The sequence below is a fragment of the Alexandromys fortis genome, unplaced genomic scaffold (genome assembly GCF_014885135.2).
Source record: "Alexandromys fortis isolate MF-2015 unplaced genomic scaffold, M_Fortis_MF-2015_v1.1 scaffold_0, whole genome shotgun sequence".
Lineage (NCBI taxonomy): Eukaryota > Metazoa > Chordata > Mammalia > Rodentia > Cricetidae > Alexandromys > Alexandromys fortis.
The window spans coordinates 43750303-43766079 of NW_026067949.1; the positions used below are offsets into that span (position 1 = coordinate 43750303).

The following is a 15777-nucleotide window of genomic DNA, read 5'->3' on the forward strand; positions in this document are numbered from 1 at the left end:
TGAAATGCTTTGTTTAAAACGGTGTGGATTCTGAACTTTTTAAAAGAAACATCCCGACACCTGCCATACCATCAAATTAGTACCAAAATACCAGTATCGTCATTTGCTCTGGCCCAGATTCTAGGCCCAGACCTAGTTAGCAGCCTTTCGGGAAGAATAGCCACTGCAAGACCTGAGATCTTGGATGGTGCTTGTTTTGAGACAGGGCCTCACTTAGCTCTGGATGGCCTACAACCTTGTGCCTCTACTTTCTGAAAGCTGGGACTGAAGGCATGTACCAACCATACCTGGCTTTTTTTTTTTTTTTTTTTTTTGGAAACTGGGCTTCTCTCTGTAGCCCATGATGTCCTGGAACTCACTCTGTAGACCAGGCTGGCTCCAAACTCAGAGATCCGCCTGCCTCTGCCTCCCAAGTGCTAGGATTAAAGTGTGTGTCACCACTATCTGGCTGGGTTTTTTTTTCCAATTATGTATGGGAATGTACGATGTATGTGTTGGTACACACATGACACCATATACATGAGGGGTTAGGAGGAAAGCTCTGTGGAGACCCGTGGAGACGGTTCTCTCCTTCCATTTCTAGACTGGTATAGGGGATGGAACTCAGGTCACCAGGCCCGTACCATCAGGAGGAAATCACCTTTACCTTCTAAGCAATCTGGTCAGCCTGGATCCCAGGTATTTTACAGTAGATTCAAAAGACTTGGTACATTTTCTAGGACTTATTTCTGGATCTCTTTGGGCGTCACAGACTTTGTGGCCCTGTCTCAGAGAGGCGTGTGGTAGGTGGAGAGAAGTGGGTGAGGAGGGTAAGTTAGGGGCTCGTTTAGCTCTTTATCTACTGTCTCAGTCAATGTTCTATTGCTGTGCAGAGACACCATGACCAAGGCAGCTCTTAGAAAGAAATCATTTAATTAGGGACTTGCTTACAGTTACAGAAGCTTAGTCCATCATCATCACGACAGGGATGTGGTGGCATGCAGATAGGCCCTAGAGCAGTAGCTGAGAGCTACTTCCTCAGCCATAGGACAAGAAAGCATGGCATGGGCTTCACCCCCAGTGACACACTTCCTCCAACAAGGCCACACCTCCTAATCCTTCTAATCCTTCCATATGGTGCTTACCTGGGGACTAAGCATTCAAATATGAGCCTACGGGGGCTACTCTCATTCCAACCACCATATCTACCTTGCGGTTAGAAATATAATCCGATGCAAAATTTCTTTGATTTCCCAGCATGCTCTGCTGAATCCCATGTGGAGCCACAGAATGGACACAAGCAATATGCTAATGCCCAGCCACAGAGAAGAGAGACCAAAGGCAAGCTTCTGCCTCCCGGTGCAGATTCTTCTCACTGTTCCACCTCTTATGCCACTATCCATGGCCTCCAGAGTAGTTAGTAGAGAGTAATGTCTACACTCAACTTCTTCTGCCTTCTATGTACCTGTCTATGACAGTTTCTGATTTGTAGTGATAAGGTGAGCAGGCCTGCTTTTCGTCCCGCCCGGCACCCGCAAGGCTAGCTTTACAACCAAAATAATAACACACAAATTGTATTCATTTACAATTTCTAGCCTCTTACTGGCTAACTCACACATCTTGATTAACCCATTTCTAATAATCTGTGTAGCACCATGAAGTAGTGGCTTACCAGGAAGATTCTAACCTACGTCCATCTCAGACTGGAGCTTCATGGCATCTGCCTGACTCTGCTTTCTTCCTCTCAGAATTCTGTTCTGTCTACTCCACCCACCTAAGGGCTGGCCTATCAAAAGGCCAAGGCAGTTTTTTTTATTAACCAATGAAAGTAACACATAGACAGATGACCCTCCTACACCGCTGATTCTCTGTCTAATACCTGCGAGCTATTCAACTGAGCTCTTGGAGGGTGCGGTCACTAGTCATAAGGCACCCCATAATCAACTCCATTAAAGAATTAGAATTGGTGGTGGGAATGTAGGTGAGTGGCAAGCAGCAAGCTTAGCATGATTTCAACCCTAGGTCGGATCCCCAGTAGTCAGTCAGTCTCTCTCTCTCTCTCTCTCTCTCTCTCTCTCTCTCTCTCTCTCTCTCTCTCGGGTGTGGATTAAAATTTTAAAAACCAAACAAACCTGGAATTGAGGAGAGGGAGGGAACTTTGAAGGTGTAGGCTGGCTAGTTTCAGAAGCTTCTAGTCCCAGAAGCACAGACTATATTCTGTTCTCAAGAGACAGACAGCCTTGATATTCAGTCTGGCATATCCTCACATGGGCCACCAGCAAGTAAGACACCAGCAACTTGCCCTGTAACCCAGGCTTGCTGGAGAAGAGACTGTGACTCCATAATAAATCATCTTATACTTCCATGGAATCTTGGCATCAGCCAATAAGAACTTCAAAGGCTTGGTCTAGCTGTGGAATGGGACAATAAAGATGTTAATCCCAGGTCTTAACTGTTTAGGACCTGCCTGTTCAGCCAGCTATATGGAAAGAGAGAAAGCAATGGGGGTGAGGAGGTGATGGTCAAATGCCCCACAAAAGCAAAAGTGCTAGGCTTGGATCCCCTAAACTCATTCTTCAATAGTTTTATAAAACTATAGCTTGGGATTCCTAATTTAGATTTCCTACAAGCAAGCACTTCTATTTATTGTATTTTCTTAAACTTAGAAACATCACCAGGAAGACACATTTTTTTCCTTTTTTTTTTTTTTTTTTTTTTTTTTTTTTTTTTTTTTTTATTTTTTTTTTTTTTTTTTTTTTTTTTTTTTTTTATTTATTTCAAGGCAGGGTTTCTCTGTAGCTTTGGAGCCTGTCCTGGAACTAGCTCTTATAGATCAGGCTGGCCTCGAACTCACAGAAATTCGCTTGCCTCTGCCTCCCAAGTGCTGGGATAAAAGGCGTGCGCCACCACCGCCTGGCTAGGAAGTCTTACTTTAAGTCAGTGTTAATTTTAAATTTGTGAAAGTTATGAAATGGTCATGTTTGTGTGTTATAAAGGGTTGAGGTGACCGTGTTGTGGAAGTGTCCAGAGGAAAGATAAGGATGACCTGAAGCAGTTACCCTTGAATACAGTTCATCATGTTGTGGTGACCCCCAACCATAAAATTATTCTTGTTGCTACTTCGTAACTGTAATTATGCTACTGTTATGAATCATAATGTTAATATCTGTTCTGATGGTCTCAGGGACCCTTGTGAAAGGTTTATTTGACTCACAGGGACTTGTGAAAGGTTGAGAACCACTGATCTAAAGAATGTTGGGCCACTGGGGACAACTGTTGTAGATTTAAACAGGAAAATCATCAGAATGATTTTATTGTCTTCCATATAGAATAGTTCCCAGGTTTTGGACTATGATGGCAGGCTAAATGGCAAAAAGAATAGTGCAAATTAAGAGTCTAGAAGGAGTGTACTGTGGGGAGGAAGGGGAAACGAGAGATTTGTGTTGGGCATGGTGGCCCAGCCTGTAGTCCCAGTTCTGAGGAGGATGTAGCATGAGAATCCTGTAGAGGCCACTCTGTACACGGTGAGACCACGTCCAAAGGATCATCACTGACTAAGCACCGGACCACCTCTTGCTTCAGTTCCCAAGTATCACATCAGAAGTGTGACCCATTCCTGACTCACAAGCCATTTATTCCTCTTTGTAAATATGATCTTTTTCCTTTCGAAGGGCAGAGGTCTCGTACAGACACTGCCCCAGGAGCAACAGTCAACGTGTTCTTAAACCTCTCTTCATACAGACTATAATTTTCTAGATAGAGACATTTTCATCTTTTTTATTGTAATTTCATTCTCATAGCTTAATCGTTAAGGTCCAATTAGATGTATGGATATCTTCCAAAAATCTTTCTGTATTATTGTCTGCATGTATAACTTAACTGTTGATTGATTTATTGATCTTATGTTTTATCAGTTTCTATAGGAAGTCAAACATTACCATTTCCATTTAAAGTACCTTGTTGAGGGCACCAGAGAGATGACTCAATGGTTAGGAGTAATGGCTGCTTTTGCATAGGGTTTGGGTTGGCTGCACAGCACCAACATGGAGGCTCACAGCCGTCTCTGGCTCCAGGGCATCTGAGGCCTCTGCCTGAACCTTGTGGGCACCAGGCAGGCATGCAGTACACATGGAGATATTCAGGAAAATACACATACAGTAAATAAATTTTAAAATAAAAATACTTTCCTAGTATTATAATTTCTAGCTATTTAAGATGAGGCATTTGGCTTAAATAATGCCATATTTCTTTTTAATTTTAATTGCACAGATAGTTTCTTATTTTGTCAATGTGTGGGGGGAACAAAGATGGTGAATTCTATTTTATTTAAAGATTTATTTATTATATATACAGTGTTCTACCTGCATGTAGGTCGCAGACCAGAAGAGGGCACCAGATCTCACTACAGATGGCTGTGAGCCAGCATGTGGTTGCTGGGAATTGAACTCAGGATCTTTGGAAGAGCAGGCAGTGCTCTTAACCGCTGCGCCATCTCTGCAGCCCGGTGAATTCTAAATACTGTCTTAGCATTTGCTTTTTTTTTAAAAGTTGTTAATTGAACTATATACACAGACTAATGGTACTACATAGATTATACTGCATGAAGATGACTGTCTTCCATGACATTCTTATTTTGCCTTAGTTATTCTCCCCATATTTTGTAACTTGCCTTAGGAGTTTTTAATTTATCAGGCAAAGTCATTATTGGAACATTTTTGGTTAGGGAAAGTAAAGATTTAAAACTTAAACACTCCATTACTATCTTGTTTTTTTTTTTTTTTTTTTTTTTTCCGAGATAAGGTTTCTTTGGAGCCTGTCCTGGAACTAGCTCTTGTAGACCAGGCTGGTCTCGAACTCACAGAGATCTGCCTGCCTCTGCCTCCCAAGTGCTGGGATTAAAGGCGTGCGCCACCACCGCCTGGCTAGGAAGACACATTTTTTAAAAAGGTTTAGAGCTCCTTGCAGATAGAAAACGCAACACGAATTCCTTTCATCAAAAGGCAGTATCATCTGCTGAACCTTCTGCAAAGCCCCAGAGCTGAGGCCAGCATATGCCTGTGGCTTTGCTGGAAAGGTATCATAAAAACAACTAGGTTCTTGAGAGATGGCTCTGCCCGCGGCAGCAGTCAGAAACACTTGCTGCTCTTTGCGAGAATCTGAGTTCGATTCCCAGCACCTGCCTGGTGGCTCACAACCACCTGTAACTCCAAATCCAGGGGGTCTGACACTCCTCTGGCTCTAAAAGTACTGCACACATGCAGTACACAGACACACCTGCAGGCAAAACACCCACACACATGACTAATAACAGTAGTACTAATAACAATGATGATAAAGATTTTAAAACCTGACAAGGGGCTCGAGTTGCAGCTCAGCAAAAGTGCTTGCTGCCAAGCATGACAACTTGAGTTCCATTCCCAGGAACCACAGGATGGAAGGAGAGAACCAGCTCCCCCAAAGGTGTCCTCTGAACGCCACACACACTTTTTGTGGCACACATACTCCCCATGCCTCCCAAATAAACAAGCAAACAAATAATAAATGTTTAAAAAAAAAAAGAACTAGCCAATGGTTCCGTTCACTGAGGGCTATGAGAATGTCTATCGGTTTTCTTTTATCTATCTATTTTTTATTTCTTTTTTAAAAAATGTATTTATTTATTTGTTTATTTATTTATTATGCATACAGTACTCTGCCTGCATGTATCCCTGTAAACCAGAAGAGGGCACCAGATCTCATTATAGATGGTTGTGAGCCACCATGTGGTTGCTGGGAACTGAACTCAGGACCTCTTGGAAGAGCAGACAGTACTCTCAACCTCTGAGCCATCTCTCTGGCCCCCACTGACTTTCTTACACTGATAAGCTTACTATAGCACAGAACTCCCACTTTCTCTTAAGGGACATCCATTTTCCATGCATTTTAGGATGAGCTTTGGACTGCCACTCCCTGCTTTAGAAGGACAGGTCAGTCAGAACATCTCAAACCCAGGACAACAGGAAATGACAACACATGGTCACGTAATCCAACTAGATTCAAGAAGCACGAGGGAGACTATGGCTGGGATACTGAGAGATTTGAATCTTTCTTGATGAACTTGAACCTGGGATATTATAGGACTAGATGTCCCAAAGCCACCTTGACCCTCTGTGGAGCAAAAACAAAGAAACCCTAAATCTAAACCCTGAAACCCTAACCCTAACCAGAAATACTGAAAGCCCACATCCTAAGGGAAATGTCTTGATGTCCCAGATTAAGCCAAATCTGAGGGAGCAGACTTCTTAGTAATGGGACCCAATAGAATTGAGTTGGTTCTATTACAGAGCAAGATCTGTGCAAGTTCAGTTCTTAAGAAAATGACAAGACACACCAAGGCTGAGCTGAGTCCTCACTCACTGTGTTGCAAACACTGTTATCTAACAAACCTCAGCAGGGAGGGAACAACTCCATTTCCTTTTTAGAGGTGGAGCAAGAAGCTTGGACTTGAGGGCATGCCCTGTATCCCAGCTATCCCAAGTCCTGGCGTTGGTCACATTTCACATCGCTTGATAACGGTGATTGTCCAACATTTTTGCCTCTGAAACTTTTTATTTAAACCAAAACAGGAAGTATTAGAAATCCAGTCAGTTGGAGAAGGCTGTGAACGGACCCTGACCCTTTCTCTAACAGGATTCCCAGAGCTTAACAATACTTTGGAGAGGGTCTTGAGGGGTTTGATTTCTGGAGCTGGAGCAGCTGGTAGAGCGCTTGCCTGGCACACACAAGGTTCCGTGCCCAGTCCCTAGCACTGCATAAATAAGGAATGCCATAGTGGCAACACAACTGAAACCCCAGCACATGGGAGGAGAATGCAGGAGGATCAGAAGTTCAAAGTCATCCTCATACTACACCATGACTTTGAGGTCAGCCTGGGATACATGAGACCCCATCTCGAAGACAACAGAAAGTGCCTCATATTGAGAGCAAATGAGGACACTTCCTTTAGACTGATCTAGAACAATTACCAAGCTACAGCTACGTTAAATAGAGACGAATAGGGCCATCTCAGGGGTGGTGAGCAATTTTCCAGACGAGGTGGTACTCTGAATTTACTCTCCAGGTCATCAAAGAGGAAGAAAAGATAGAGAACAGTGGGTTAATTGTATTATCAACAAAAACATTATTACACTTACACACACACAATTGTATATGGATGAATTGTGCATGAATATACAATTGCTTATGTTAACTGCCTGGGTGACCAAAAAGTGGTAGGAAACTTTCCTAAGACGCCCTTCTGCATATTTTAGGTTACCTATGCATGACAGTTAATGATTTTTTGTTTTGTTTTGCAACAGAATCTCATGTATCGTAGGCTGGCTTCACTTCTACTATCTAGCATAGGCTGGCTTTGAACTCCTGATCCTCCTGCCTCTACCCCATAAGTGCCAGGATTACAGCCTCTGATGATCAAACTTGACTGTCAACTTGATGGATTAAGAAGGACCCCGGAGTTGAGTAAATCATATCTCTGGGCTTATCAGTGAGAGCATTTCCAGGAAGACGTCACTACCGTGGGAAGACTCAACATGACAGCAAGCATCACTGCTCTACACAAAGGCAGAGAAAGCAAAAGGCCAGCTGTCTGGAGCAACGAAAATCTTTTTTTTTTTAATTTTAATTATTTTATGTATATGGGTGTTTTGCCTGCCTGTGTGTCTGTGCACCATGTGTGTGCCTTGTGCCAGAAGAGGCCAGAAGAGGATGTGCAGTGCCCCAGAACTAGAGTTACAAATGGCTGTGTGCTGCCATGTAGGTGCTGGAGATGAAACTTGGGTCCTCTATAAGAATAATAAGTGTTCTTAACCGCCGTGCCATCTCTCCAACCCAAAGTATTGTAGATCTTAAAGTAAGATGTATTGGACACAGAGAAATTGAACTGAGACTTGATGCTAAACAGGTAAGCCCTTCATTCTACACATGTTTATATTTACATCTGATAAAGGTTAACTACCCATTTAATCATCGAAGGCCACTAACATAGCTATAAACAAAATTTACCATATTAATAAAATTTTCAAGCCAGGCATGATAGTGTATACCTGAAATCCCTGCATTTGGAAGGAAAAGGAAGGGATTAGGAATTTAAAGCCAAACTCAGCTAGGTAGTAAGTTCAACACCAGCCTGTCTCAAAAAGAAAACTAAATAAACAGGCTCTGGAACGATGGTTCAGTGGTTAAGAGCCTTGGATGCTCTTGCAGAGGACGAGGATTTGATACCCAGCACCTAGGCTGCCTCTAACTCTAGTTCCAGAGGATCCAACGCCCTCTTCTGGCCCCCAAAAGCACTACCCATATTGGTGCACAGACATACATGCAAACAACCATATGCATAAATAAAAATTAAAGTGATTTTATTTATTTCTGTGTTGAGGGACAGAGGGCCTGCTTTTGGTCCTGGCCGTCCCGCTAGCTTACACCTGAAATAATCAACACAGAAACTGTATTCATTTTAACACTGCCTGGCCCATTATCTCTAGTCTCTTATTGGCTAACTCTCACATCTTGATTTAACCCATATCTAATAATCTGTATATCACCACGAATGAAATCTTTGCTCTAATGGGGCTAGAATTCGAGGAGTCAGAGAGGACCAGACAAAAAGAAGATGAAATATACACAGTGCATACCATATTTCATGGATCCTGCAATGCATATTTCCTCCGCTTACAAAGGCTAAGCTCATGTCCTTCTCTTGGCAGGCTGCACCTTACAGGAGTGACGGAGAAAGCATGAGCCTAGCAGAGGGAGGCAGTAGAGCCCTGTGTGACATCTGAGCAAACTTAAAGAGGGCAAGGGGGGTGACACACGCCTCTAGGCAAATGAAGAAGCCAGCTTCCAAAAAAGGAAAAATACAGCTACAAAATCCAAGTCAGATTATGGAGGGCCATGTGGACAGCTGGCCACTGTGTTGACTCCAGAGGGACAGCGTAAAAGCACACAGGCGTGCAGGCTCTGGAGCCAGATGCCAGCTCCTGTTCATCTCTGCCAATTCTACAGGACACCGCTGGTCAAATTAACATCTCTGCCAAGCCTCAGCAGGACACCACTGGTCAAGGCCGATGCTCTTATTTTTCCATCTCTAAAGCAGAGCTAACAACACTATCTGTCATCAGGTTGCTGCTGTGAAGACTGAGCCAATTATTACCGGGTCTACATCTGTAATTCCAGCACTCGGGATGTGGACTCTACATCTGTAATTCCAGGACTCAGTATGTGGACTCAAGGCTAACCTACCTGAGTTACACAGAGTAAAACCCTGCCTCAGAAAACACAACAAAACATTCAAACAAACAAAATATAAACTAAAAAAAATAATAACATTATTTTAACATTATCCAGAGCCACACAAATGCTAAACAAGCTTTCTGTCTATGTAGGAAAATTTGCTTGTTTGTTTGTGGGATTTTTTTTTCTGTCAGGGTACCACTTAACTTGCTGTGTACTCTGAACTTCTGATCCCCCAAACTCCAGCTCCACCTTCACCTCCTCAAGGTGATGTGATCATAGGGATCAAACCCAGAGCTTCAGGCATGCTTGACAGTGCTGTACTAGCTTGATCTACACTTGCCTGAGCTGGCTTCCAGCTCTAAGCATGCTTCAAACACCAAGCTATAGCGACAGCCAGGAGGATCCTTTTTCGGGGGAGGAGGCCTTCAAGACAGGGTTTCTCTGTTTAACAGCCCTGCCTGTCCCAGAACTCACTCTGTAGACTAGGCTGGCCTGGAACTCACAGAGATCCGCCTGCTAGGAATAAAGGCATGTTCCACCGCCTGATAGGAGGATACTTTTATGCCAAGCCCTTTGAATAGAGCCTAGCAAATAAAGGGTACAAGTACTTGACACTGTTATTGATTAGCTGTGAACTTGGTTCTTGCTTCATTACCAATTTATACTTTATCGTATGTGGCTTGGTTAATTGGACAGTAACAAATATTAAGGGTGTGTTGAGACACTGCTTTTCCAGAGTCCCAAAGGGCTTTAAAATCCTGAAAGTGATGTGTTTCAAACACAGTTGATCACTTCTACTCAGTCCCTAAGGCAGTGGTTCTCAACCTGTGGATCGTGACCCCTTCGGGGGTCGAATGATCCTTTTGCTTTTTGCAGGGGTTGCATATCAGACGGATCTCCTGCATATCACTCATTTTCATTACAATTCATAAAAGCAGCAAAATTCCAGTTATGAAGTAGCAACAAAAGTAATTTTATGGTTGGGAGTCACCACTACATGAAGAACTGTATTAAAGGGCCACAGCATTAGGAAGGTCGAGAACCACCGTTCTAAGGCATAGGCAACTGTCTACCACCCGCCCCTCCAAGCTGTATAACAAAAGGGCCACAGCATTAGGAAGGTCGAGAACCACCGTTCTAAGGCATAGGCAACTGTCTACCACCCGCCCCTCCAAGCTGTATAACAATCTTGTGCAATGATGTTTCATTGTTTTTGCTGTGTTTCCTCCTCCCCACCCAAAGTAGAAAAAAGATAAGCAGGCTGGAGAGATGGCTCAGTGGTTAAGAGCATTGCCTGCTCTTCCAAAGGTCCTGAGTTCAATTCCCGGCAACCACATGGTGGCTCACAACCATCTGGGATGAGGTCTGGTGCCCTCTTCTGGCCTGCAGACATACACAAAGAATATTGTATACATAATAAATAAATATTTAAAAAAAAAAAAAAAGAAAAAAGATAAGCAAGTTCAACCACTGAAGGAATTGGATTTTTAAGGAAAAAAAAGGATTTCAAAATAATGAATTTTAGTAGATGCTCTTGGTCAAGTTTGGTTTAGGAAATGGAAAATTAGCCTCATCCACTCAAAGTTTTAGACTGCGGAAATTTTACTGAAACACGCCATTCTCGTCCTGAATCCCAGAGTCAGAAGCACATGAGTGTAAGTCAGTCATAGCTCCCTCATGTTTGCTCTTGCTTAGTAGCGAACAAGTGGTTCTTAAGCAACTACCATGTTGGCAAATTCTGCCATATGACAAGTACAAGCAGGAATAAGTCACTGTCCCTAACTCTCTTCTAAAAGTACCAGCACCGCTGGATTAATTCGGAGTCCTTTTCTTAAATGAGGAGGCCCCTTCGCGGCTGCTCCCTGCTTCAGCTCCCTCAGATCTGACCTGGGGCACAAGTAACTAACAGTTTATACCTTCTCTGCTGCCTCTTTAGACCCCAAGTAGTGAGCGGAACAGAAGTGAGGCTGTGAGGCCGGGGAACACGGGAAGGTTTCCCTGCTTCATTTTGGCACCCAACCGTCTATCCTTCGGTCCTTCCTGCCCTAGGCACACTGCTAGGAAATAAAACAGGTCAAATGAGGGGGTTATTCTAGGTTGTGACAACTATATCCACAGCAGTTTAAATCAAGGTATTTTAACAAGGCTTGTCCCTTAAAACAATTTTTTTAGAATGTCGAGGTCCTGTGTTCCGTTACAGAATAGCAGAAAGAGCTGTCTCTAAGCCCCTTCCAATCAGATCAGCGCCTCAGCCCTTTAAGGTAGGACAAAGTGAGGCTTGGGGAGGAGGCGAGGTCAGGCCCAGGGAGACAGGGAGACTGCTAGGTGAGGTTCTCTACAGGCTTTACTTGCTAACTGCTGAGAATTTAACGGTTACTTTTTTTAGGCTGCAACAAAATGCCTCCATGGAAAATGTCTAAGGCAAAATGTCAAGCAGAGGACAATACTCAGCACACAGTACTTCTGGCAGGAGTACCCCATGCCCTGTGTCCAGGCTTAAGACCTTGGACTAAAATGAACCCTCGCCATGGCCTTTTTGGTGCGTGTTCTGTAAGCCACAGGCAGAACAGACCTTCTCCCTTGGTATGCCAGTCACACGAACTCATTCAACCATTATTCACCTGTCCATCAAAATCAGCCTGTAGGATTGGCAAAGAGTAGGCAGCTGATATACAAACAGTGTCACCAGGTCCTGCAGAGCCACTGCACACGGAAATGCATCTTGATGTCAAAGTACTCTCTGCTGAGATGCTGGAGTTGAGGCTTAAGGAGCTAGCAGGGCTCTGCCTCACAAAGAAGCAAAGGGCACACTGAGGCAAGAGAAAAATGTCGAGCATGTGAGGGAGACAGGAGCTGTAATGCCAACAGGTCTGTTTGCCAAACTAAGGAGTTTGGATTTCATTATACAGACTGGGAAAGCACTGGGGAATTCTGAGGAGACAACTGACATATTTCTTCTTCACGGGTGGGCTGAGGGGAGCCAGGACTGAATGTAGGCACACTAGTTAGGAAGCCACTGCTGGAACCTCGGAGTGAAATAAGAGACTAAGAAACACTGACAAGCGGAGTACTCGAGGAAAGGAAGGATTTGAGAACTCGTCTCTACATAAAAACTATACACTCACATTGGACAGGTGAAGGTGGAAAGCCAAAGTCCAGCTTCCTCCTGGTTTAGGGAATTATTTGGGTAAGGGTCCTACAGGGCATGCTACGGGATGCGGTGGAAGCATACTGATTTTTTTTTTTTTTCTTTTTGAGGGAGGCTGGGAAAGGCGAGTTTAATCTTAAACGTCACATCTGAGACCCACGGGGAATTGGGACCAAGAGATGCATGAGTCAGTTGGCTCAGTAGACTACCTTTCAGTGTCAAGACATTTACAAGACTATTCCAGAAGCACGGGAGCCTCATCTGGAAAGAACAACTATACCGATTTGGAAAAATGACATTTTGCATGTTAAAAAAAACACTGAAAATACAGGAATCAAGAGTTAATGAAAAAAAAAAAAAAACCCCACCAACAACAGCATTATGCTACTGGCTACCAAACTGACACTCCGGAACAATTTATCTCTAATTTCTTACTAGAGTGAGGTAAACGCAGGGTTCGACGGGGGTTCCCTCTCACACTTAAAAATGAGCGGAGTACCTGGTATTTAGATCTAGGAATTCCTTTTCGTGGGGTTGAGGAGCAAGAATTTAGAAACGCGCCCTCCAGTGGTAGTGGAATGAGGGGTCTCTAGCACCCCCGTTACCACCAAACAAAGCCCTGTGAAGAAATGCAATTTACGAGGATCAAAAGGCCACAGCGCTCCTGCCGCTTAACCAAAAGAACCAAACGAATCTTCCAGGGGCCCGGACCCGCCCTTACCTGTCACGCTGACCAAAGGATAATTTCACTTTCGACTCAACAAAATAAGCCCTCAGATCTGACAGCTTGCAGTCCGTCCCACTCGGCGACAAAACAGCAGCAGCCGAAGCGCGCAGTCTAATCAGATCCTCCCGAGCCGACTGGGCTGGGCTGCGACCACGTGGGTGACCGCGGCCAGCGACAGCGAGCGGCGCAGGGCGGAGGAGGGGGCGTGTCCGGTGGGGGGCAGTGGGCGTGGTCTGCGGGCCCGGGCTCCCTCCTCTCCCCTTTTGCCTTCGCCCTTCGAGCCGCCACGTAACGCCACGTCCCCGCGCATGCGCAGGGCGACTGGCGGCGGTGGCTGTTTCCGGGCTCCGGGGGCCGGAGCGGCTGCTGAGGAGGAGGCGGCGGTGGCGGAGGCCGGGGCGTTCGGAGCGCCGGCTCGGGGGGCTAGGCCCTTCGGGGGCGGGGGCGGCCGTGTTTTCTTTGGCTGAGGGGCTGGGGACGCCGGCGGCCGAGCGACGAGATGAATTTCCTCCGCGGGGTGATGGGGGGCCAGAGTGCCGGACCCCAGCACACAGAAGCCGAGACGGTGAGCGCAGCGCCCGGGGCCGGGCTGGGACCAGGCTGGGTCCGGGCTGGGCAAGAACGGGACGTCCACGCCGCTCCCTTCGCCTTCCTTCCCCTGCTCGGACGCGCGAGCTCCCCACGCGGCGGGCCTCCCGGGCCGCGGTGACAGGAGGGCTTCGGGGACCCGGTTCGCCGACGGACCGCGGCCCCTCCCTCTTTCCCTTTAACCTGTCGGCCGGCCTCGGTGCCGGCTGCTGCCGGGCACTGGAGGGCTGGAAGGAGCTTAGATCCCAGCTGTTGGCCGAGGGCGTGTGGCTAAGAATAAAACGATATTCTTGGGGGCACAAAGCCACCTGCTCCCGCCCCAGCGGCTGTACGGACAGACGTTTGCTTAGGGTTGGTGGTTCAGACTCCACTTTTGAGGTTCACCCAAATGTGTCATGTGGCAATACTTGTCTTGCACGCTGTAGTGATCTGCGCTCTAACCACTCTAGGGACTTTACTGCTCTCCTGGTGACACAATTTGTAATTTTTTTTTTAATTACTAAGACACGGAAAGCCAGTGCTTGGTTTTATGTTTGGATACACTTACTGTAAAGTTTGCATAGTCCATTGGGGATTACTGTAAATGGCGTTAAAAAAGAAAGAAAGAAAGAAAGAAAGAAAGAAAGAAAGAAAGAAAGAAAGAAAGAAACTGACATAAGTTTAAATGACCGCGTGTGACATTTTAAAGATCAGCTTTGGGTAGCTGTGATACCTTTGTTTGGGGATCCGGAAGGATCACAAAGTACCCTGGAAGATAGGATAGGGTCTTTACTAATGAAGAGAGAATTGAAGTAACTTGACCAGAGTCTTAGAGCTTCAGTTCTGCTACCGTGAAAAGTAAGCCTTCTGTTAAGCCTAGACTTTGTTGCTGATCCCTGTGTTTCGGTTCTTCACTGGCGATTTTGGAAATTTAATTGATGGTAACCCCACGAGTTCTGTTAGTACTTCTTGGGGGAGATGGAGGAACTCTGAGGATTGAATCCGGGGCCTTACCACATACAAGGCTAGCGTTCTGCCACCGAGCTGAAAGCCGGCAGGGCTCTTTGCTGCAATTGAAAGTCAGATCTCCTCTTTCTTTTTCAGTCCGCCCCAATATTGTCCCTTCCCACATGGCAACAAGACCATCATTACTAGAAAACCGGGGACTCCTTAAGATTACCATAGTCACAGCCTTTAGCCTTTCTATATTTTGTCCGGTATCTGTGTGTCTCAGATCCACAAATTAAGAGCTTGCTTTGAAGTTAGACCCTGATTTGAATCCAGGCTTCCACCATTGATTGAGTTGGACAGATGAGGGAAGGCTGACACTTTCGGAGTAAAATGGAGACGTGCTGGCTCCTGGGGATATAAGAGTCTTGAATGAGAACAAAAGTGCGGCCCGTAGGAGATGCTCAGGGAAGGGCAGGTTAGAGTGGGAATTCCCTTTGGCCTTGTCAGGGTGACTCTTGGGAAAGGTGATTGAGAGTAGAGGAACGTAAAGCTGGAAGGCTCCTGCTGGATCATATAGGTCAAGCTTCCTTATTTGACAGGCACCCTGTAGAGCTGGGACTGGAACCCTTCTGTGCAGTGCGCAGATGATCATTTCAGAATGATGCCCCAGTGTCACCATGAGGACATGTGAGCTGGAGAGAAAGCAATGAGCCTTGTTAACTGCTCGACTCCTTGTGCACGCAAACTGGAAAAAGTGTTTGCTTTCTAAGGAGAGTGAGTGTACTGAGTTGCAGTGTGCTCAAAACTGGCTCTGATTCTATGAGGAAGTACAGCAAGGACCCATGGTGACTAGTTCAGGATTTATAGAGCATCAGAGGAGTGCACGGTGTAGTATTAGATGCTTTAATTGGAGATATTTGATTTGCCCTAGATGTTTGACTTGAAAAGGCTTTGAACTGCTTAACTTGTGTATCATCATGTACGTTATGTGGGTTCTCCCATCTCTGTGAAATGGAGTTGTATCTTCTTCAGAATGGCTCTCCATCTTTCTTTTTCATAGCTTTTCCCAGTGGAAAGCCTCTTTTATCTGAATTCTACTTTTTTTGTTCTTCAGATCTGTCATTAATTTTTTTCT

At 45.2% G+C, this 15777-nt stretch overlaps 1 protein-coding gene across 7 annotated transcripts in view; it reads left to right on the forward strand.

The window, feature by feature from the left end:
- The first annotated feature begins 13473 nt into the window (after positions 1-13473).
- The window catches only part of Uso1 (USO1 vesicle transport factor), a 116117-nt gene continuing 113813 nt past the window's right edge, over positions 13474-15777 (forward strand). Inside the window, exon 1 of one of the 7 annotated variants that reach the window (XM_050149922.1) lies at positions 13474-13689. In XM_050149922.1, coding sequence (XP_050005879.1) covers positions 13624-13689 — 66 coding nt within the window. In that variant the 5' untranslated portion in view covers positions 13474-13623. The remainder of the gene's footprint in view (positions 13690-15777) is intronic. The other 6 variants (XM_050149919.1, XM_050149920.1, XM_050149918.1 and 3 more) reach the window with 6 other exon arrangements.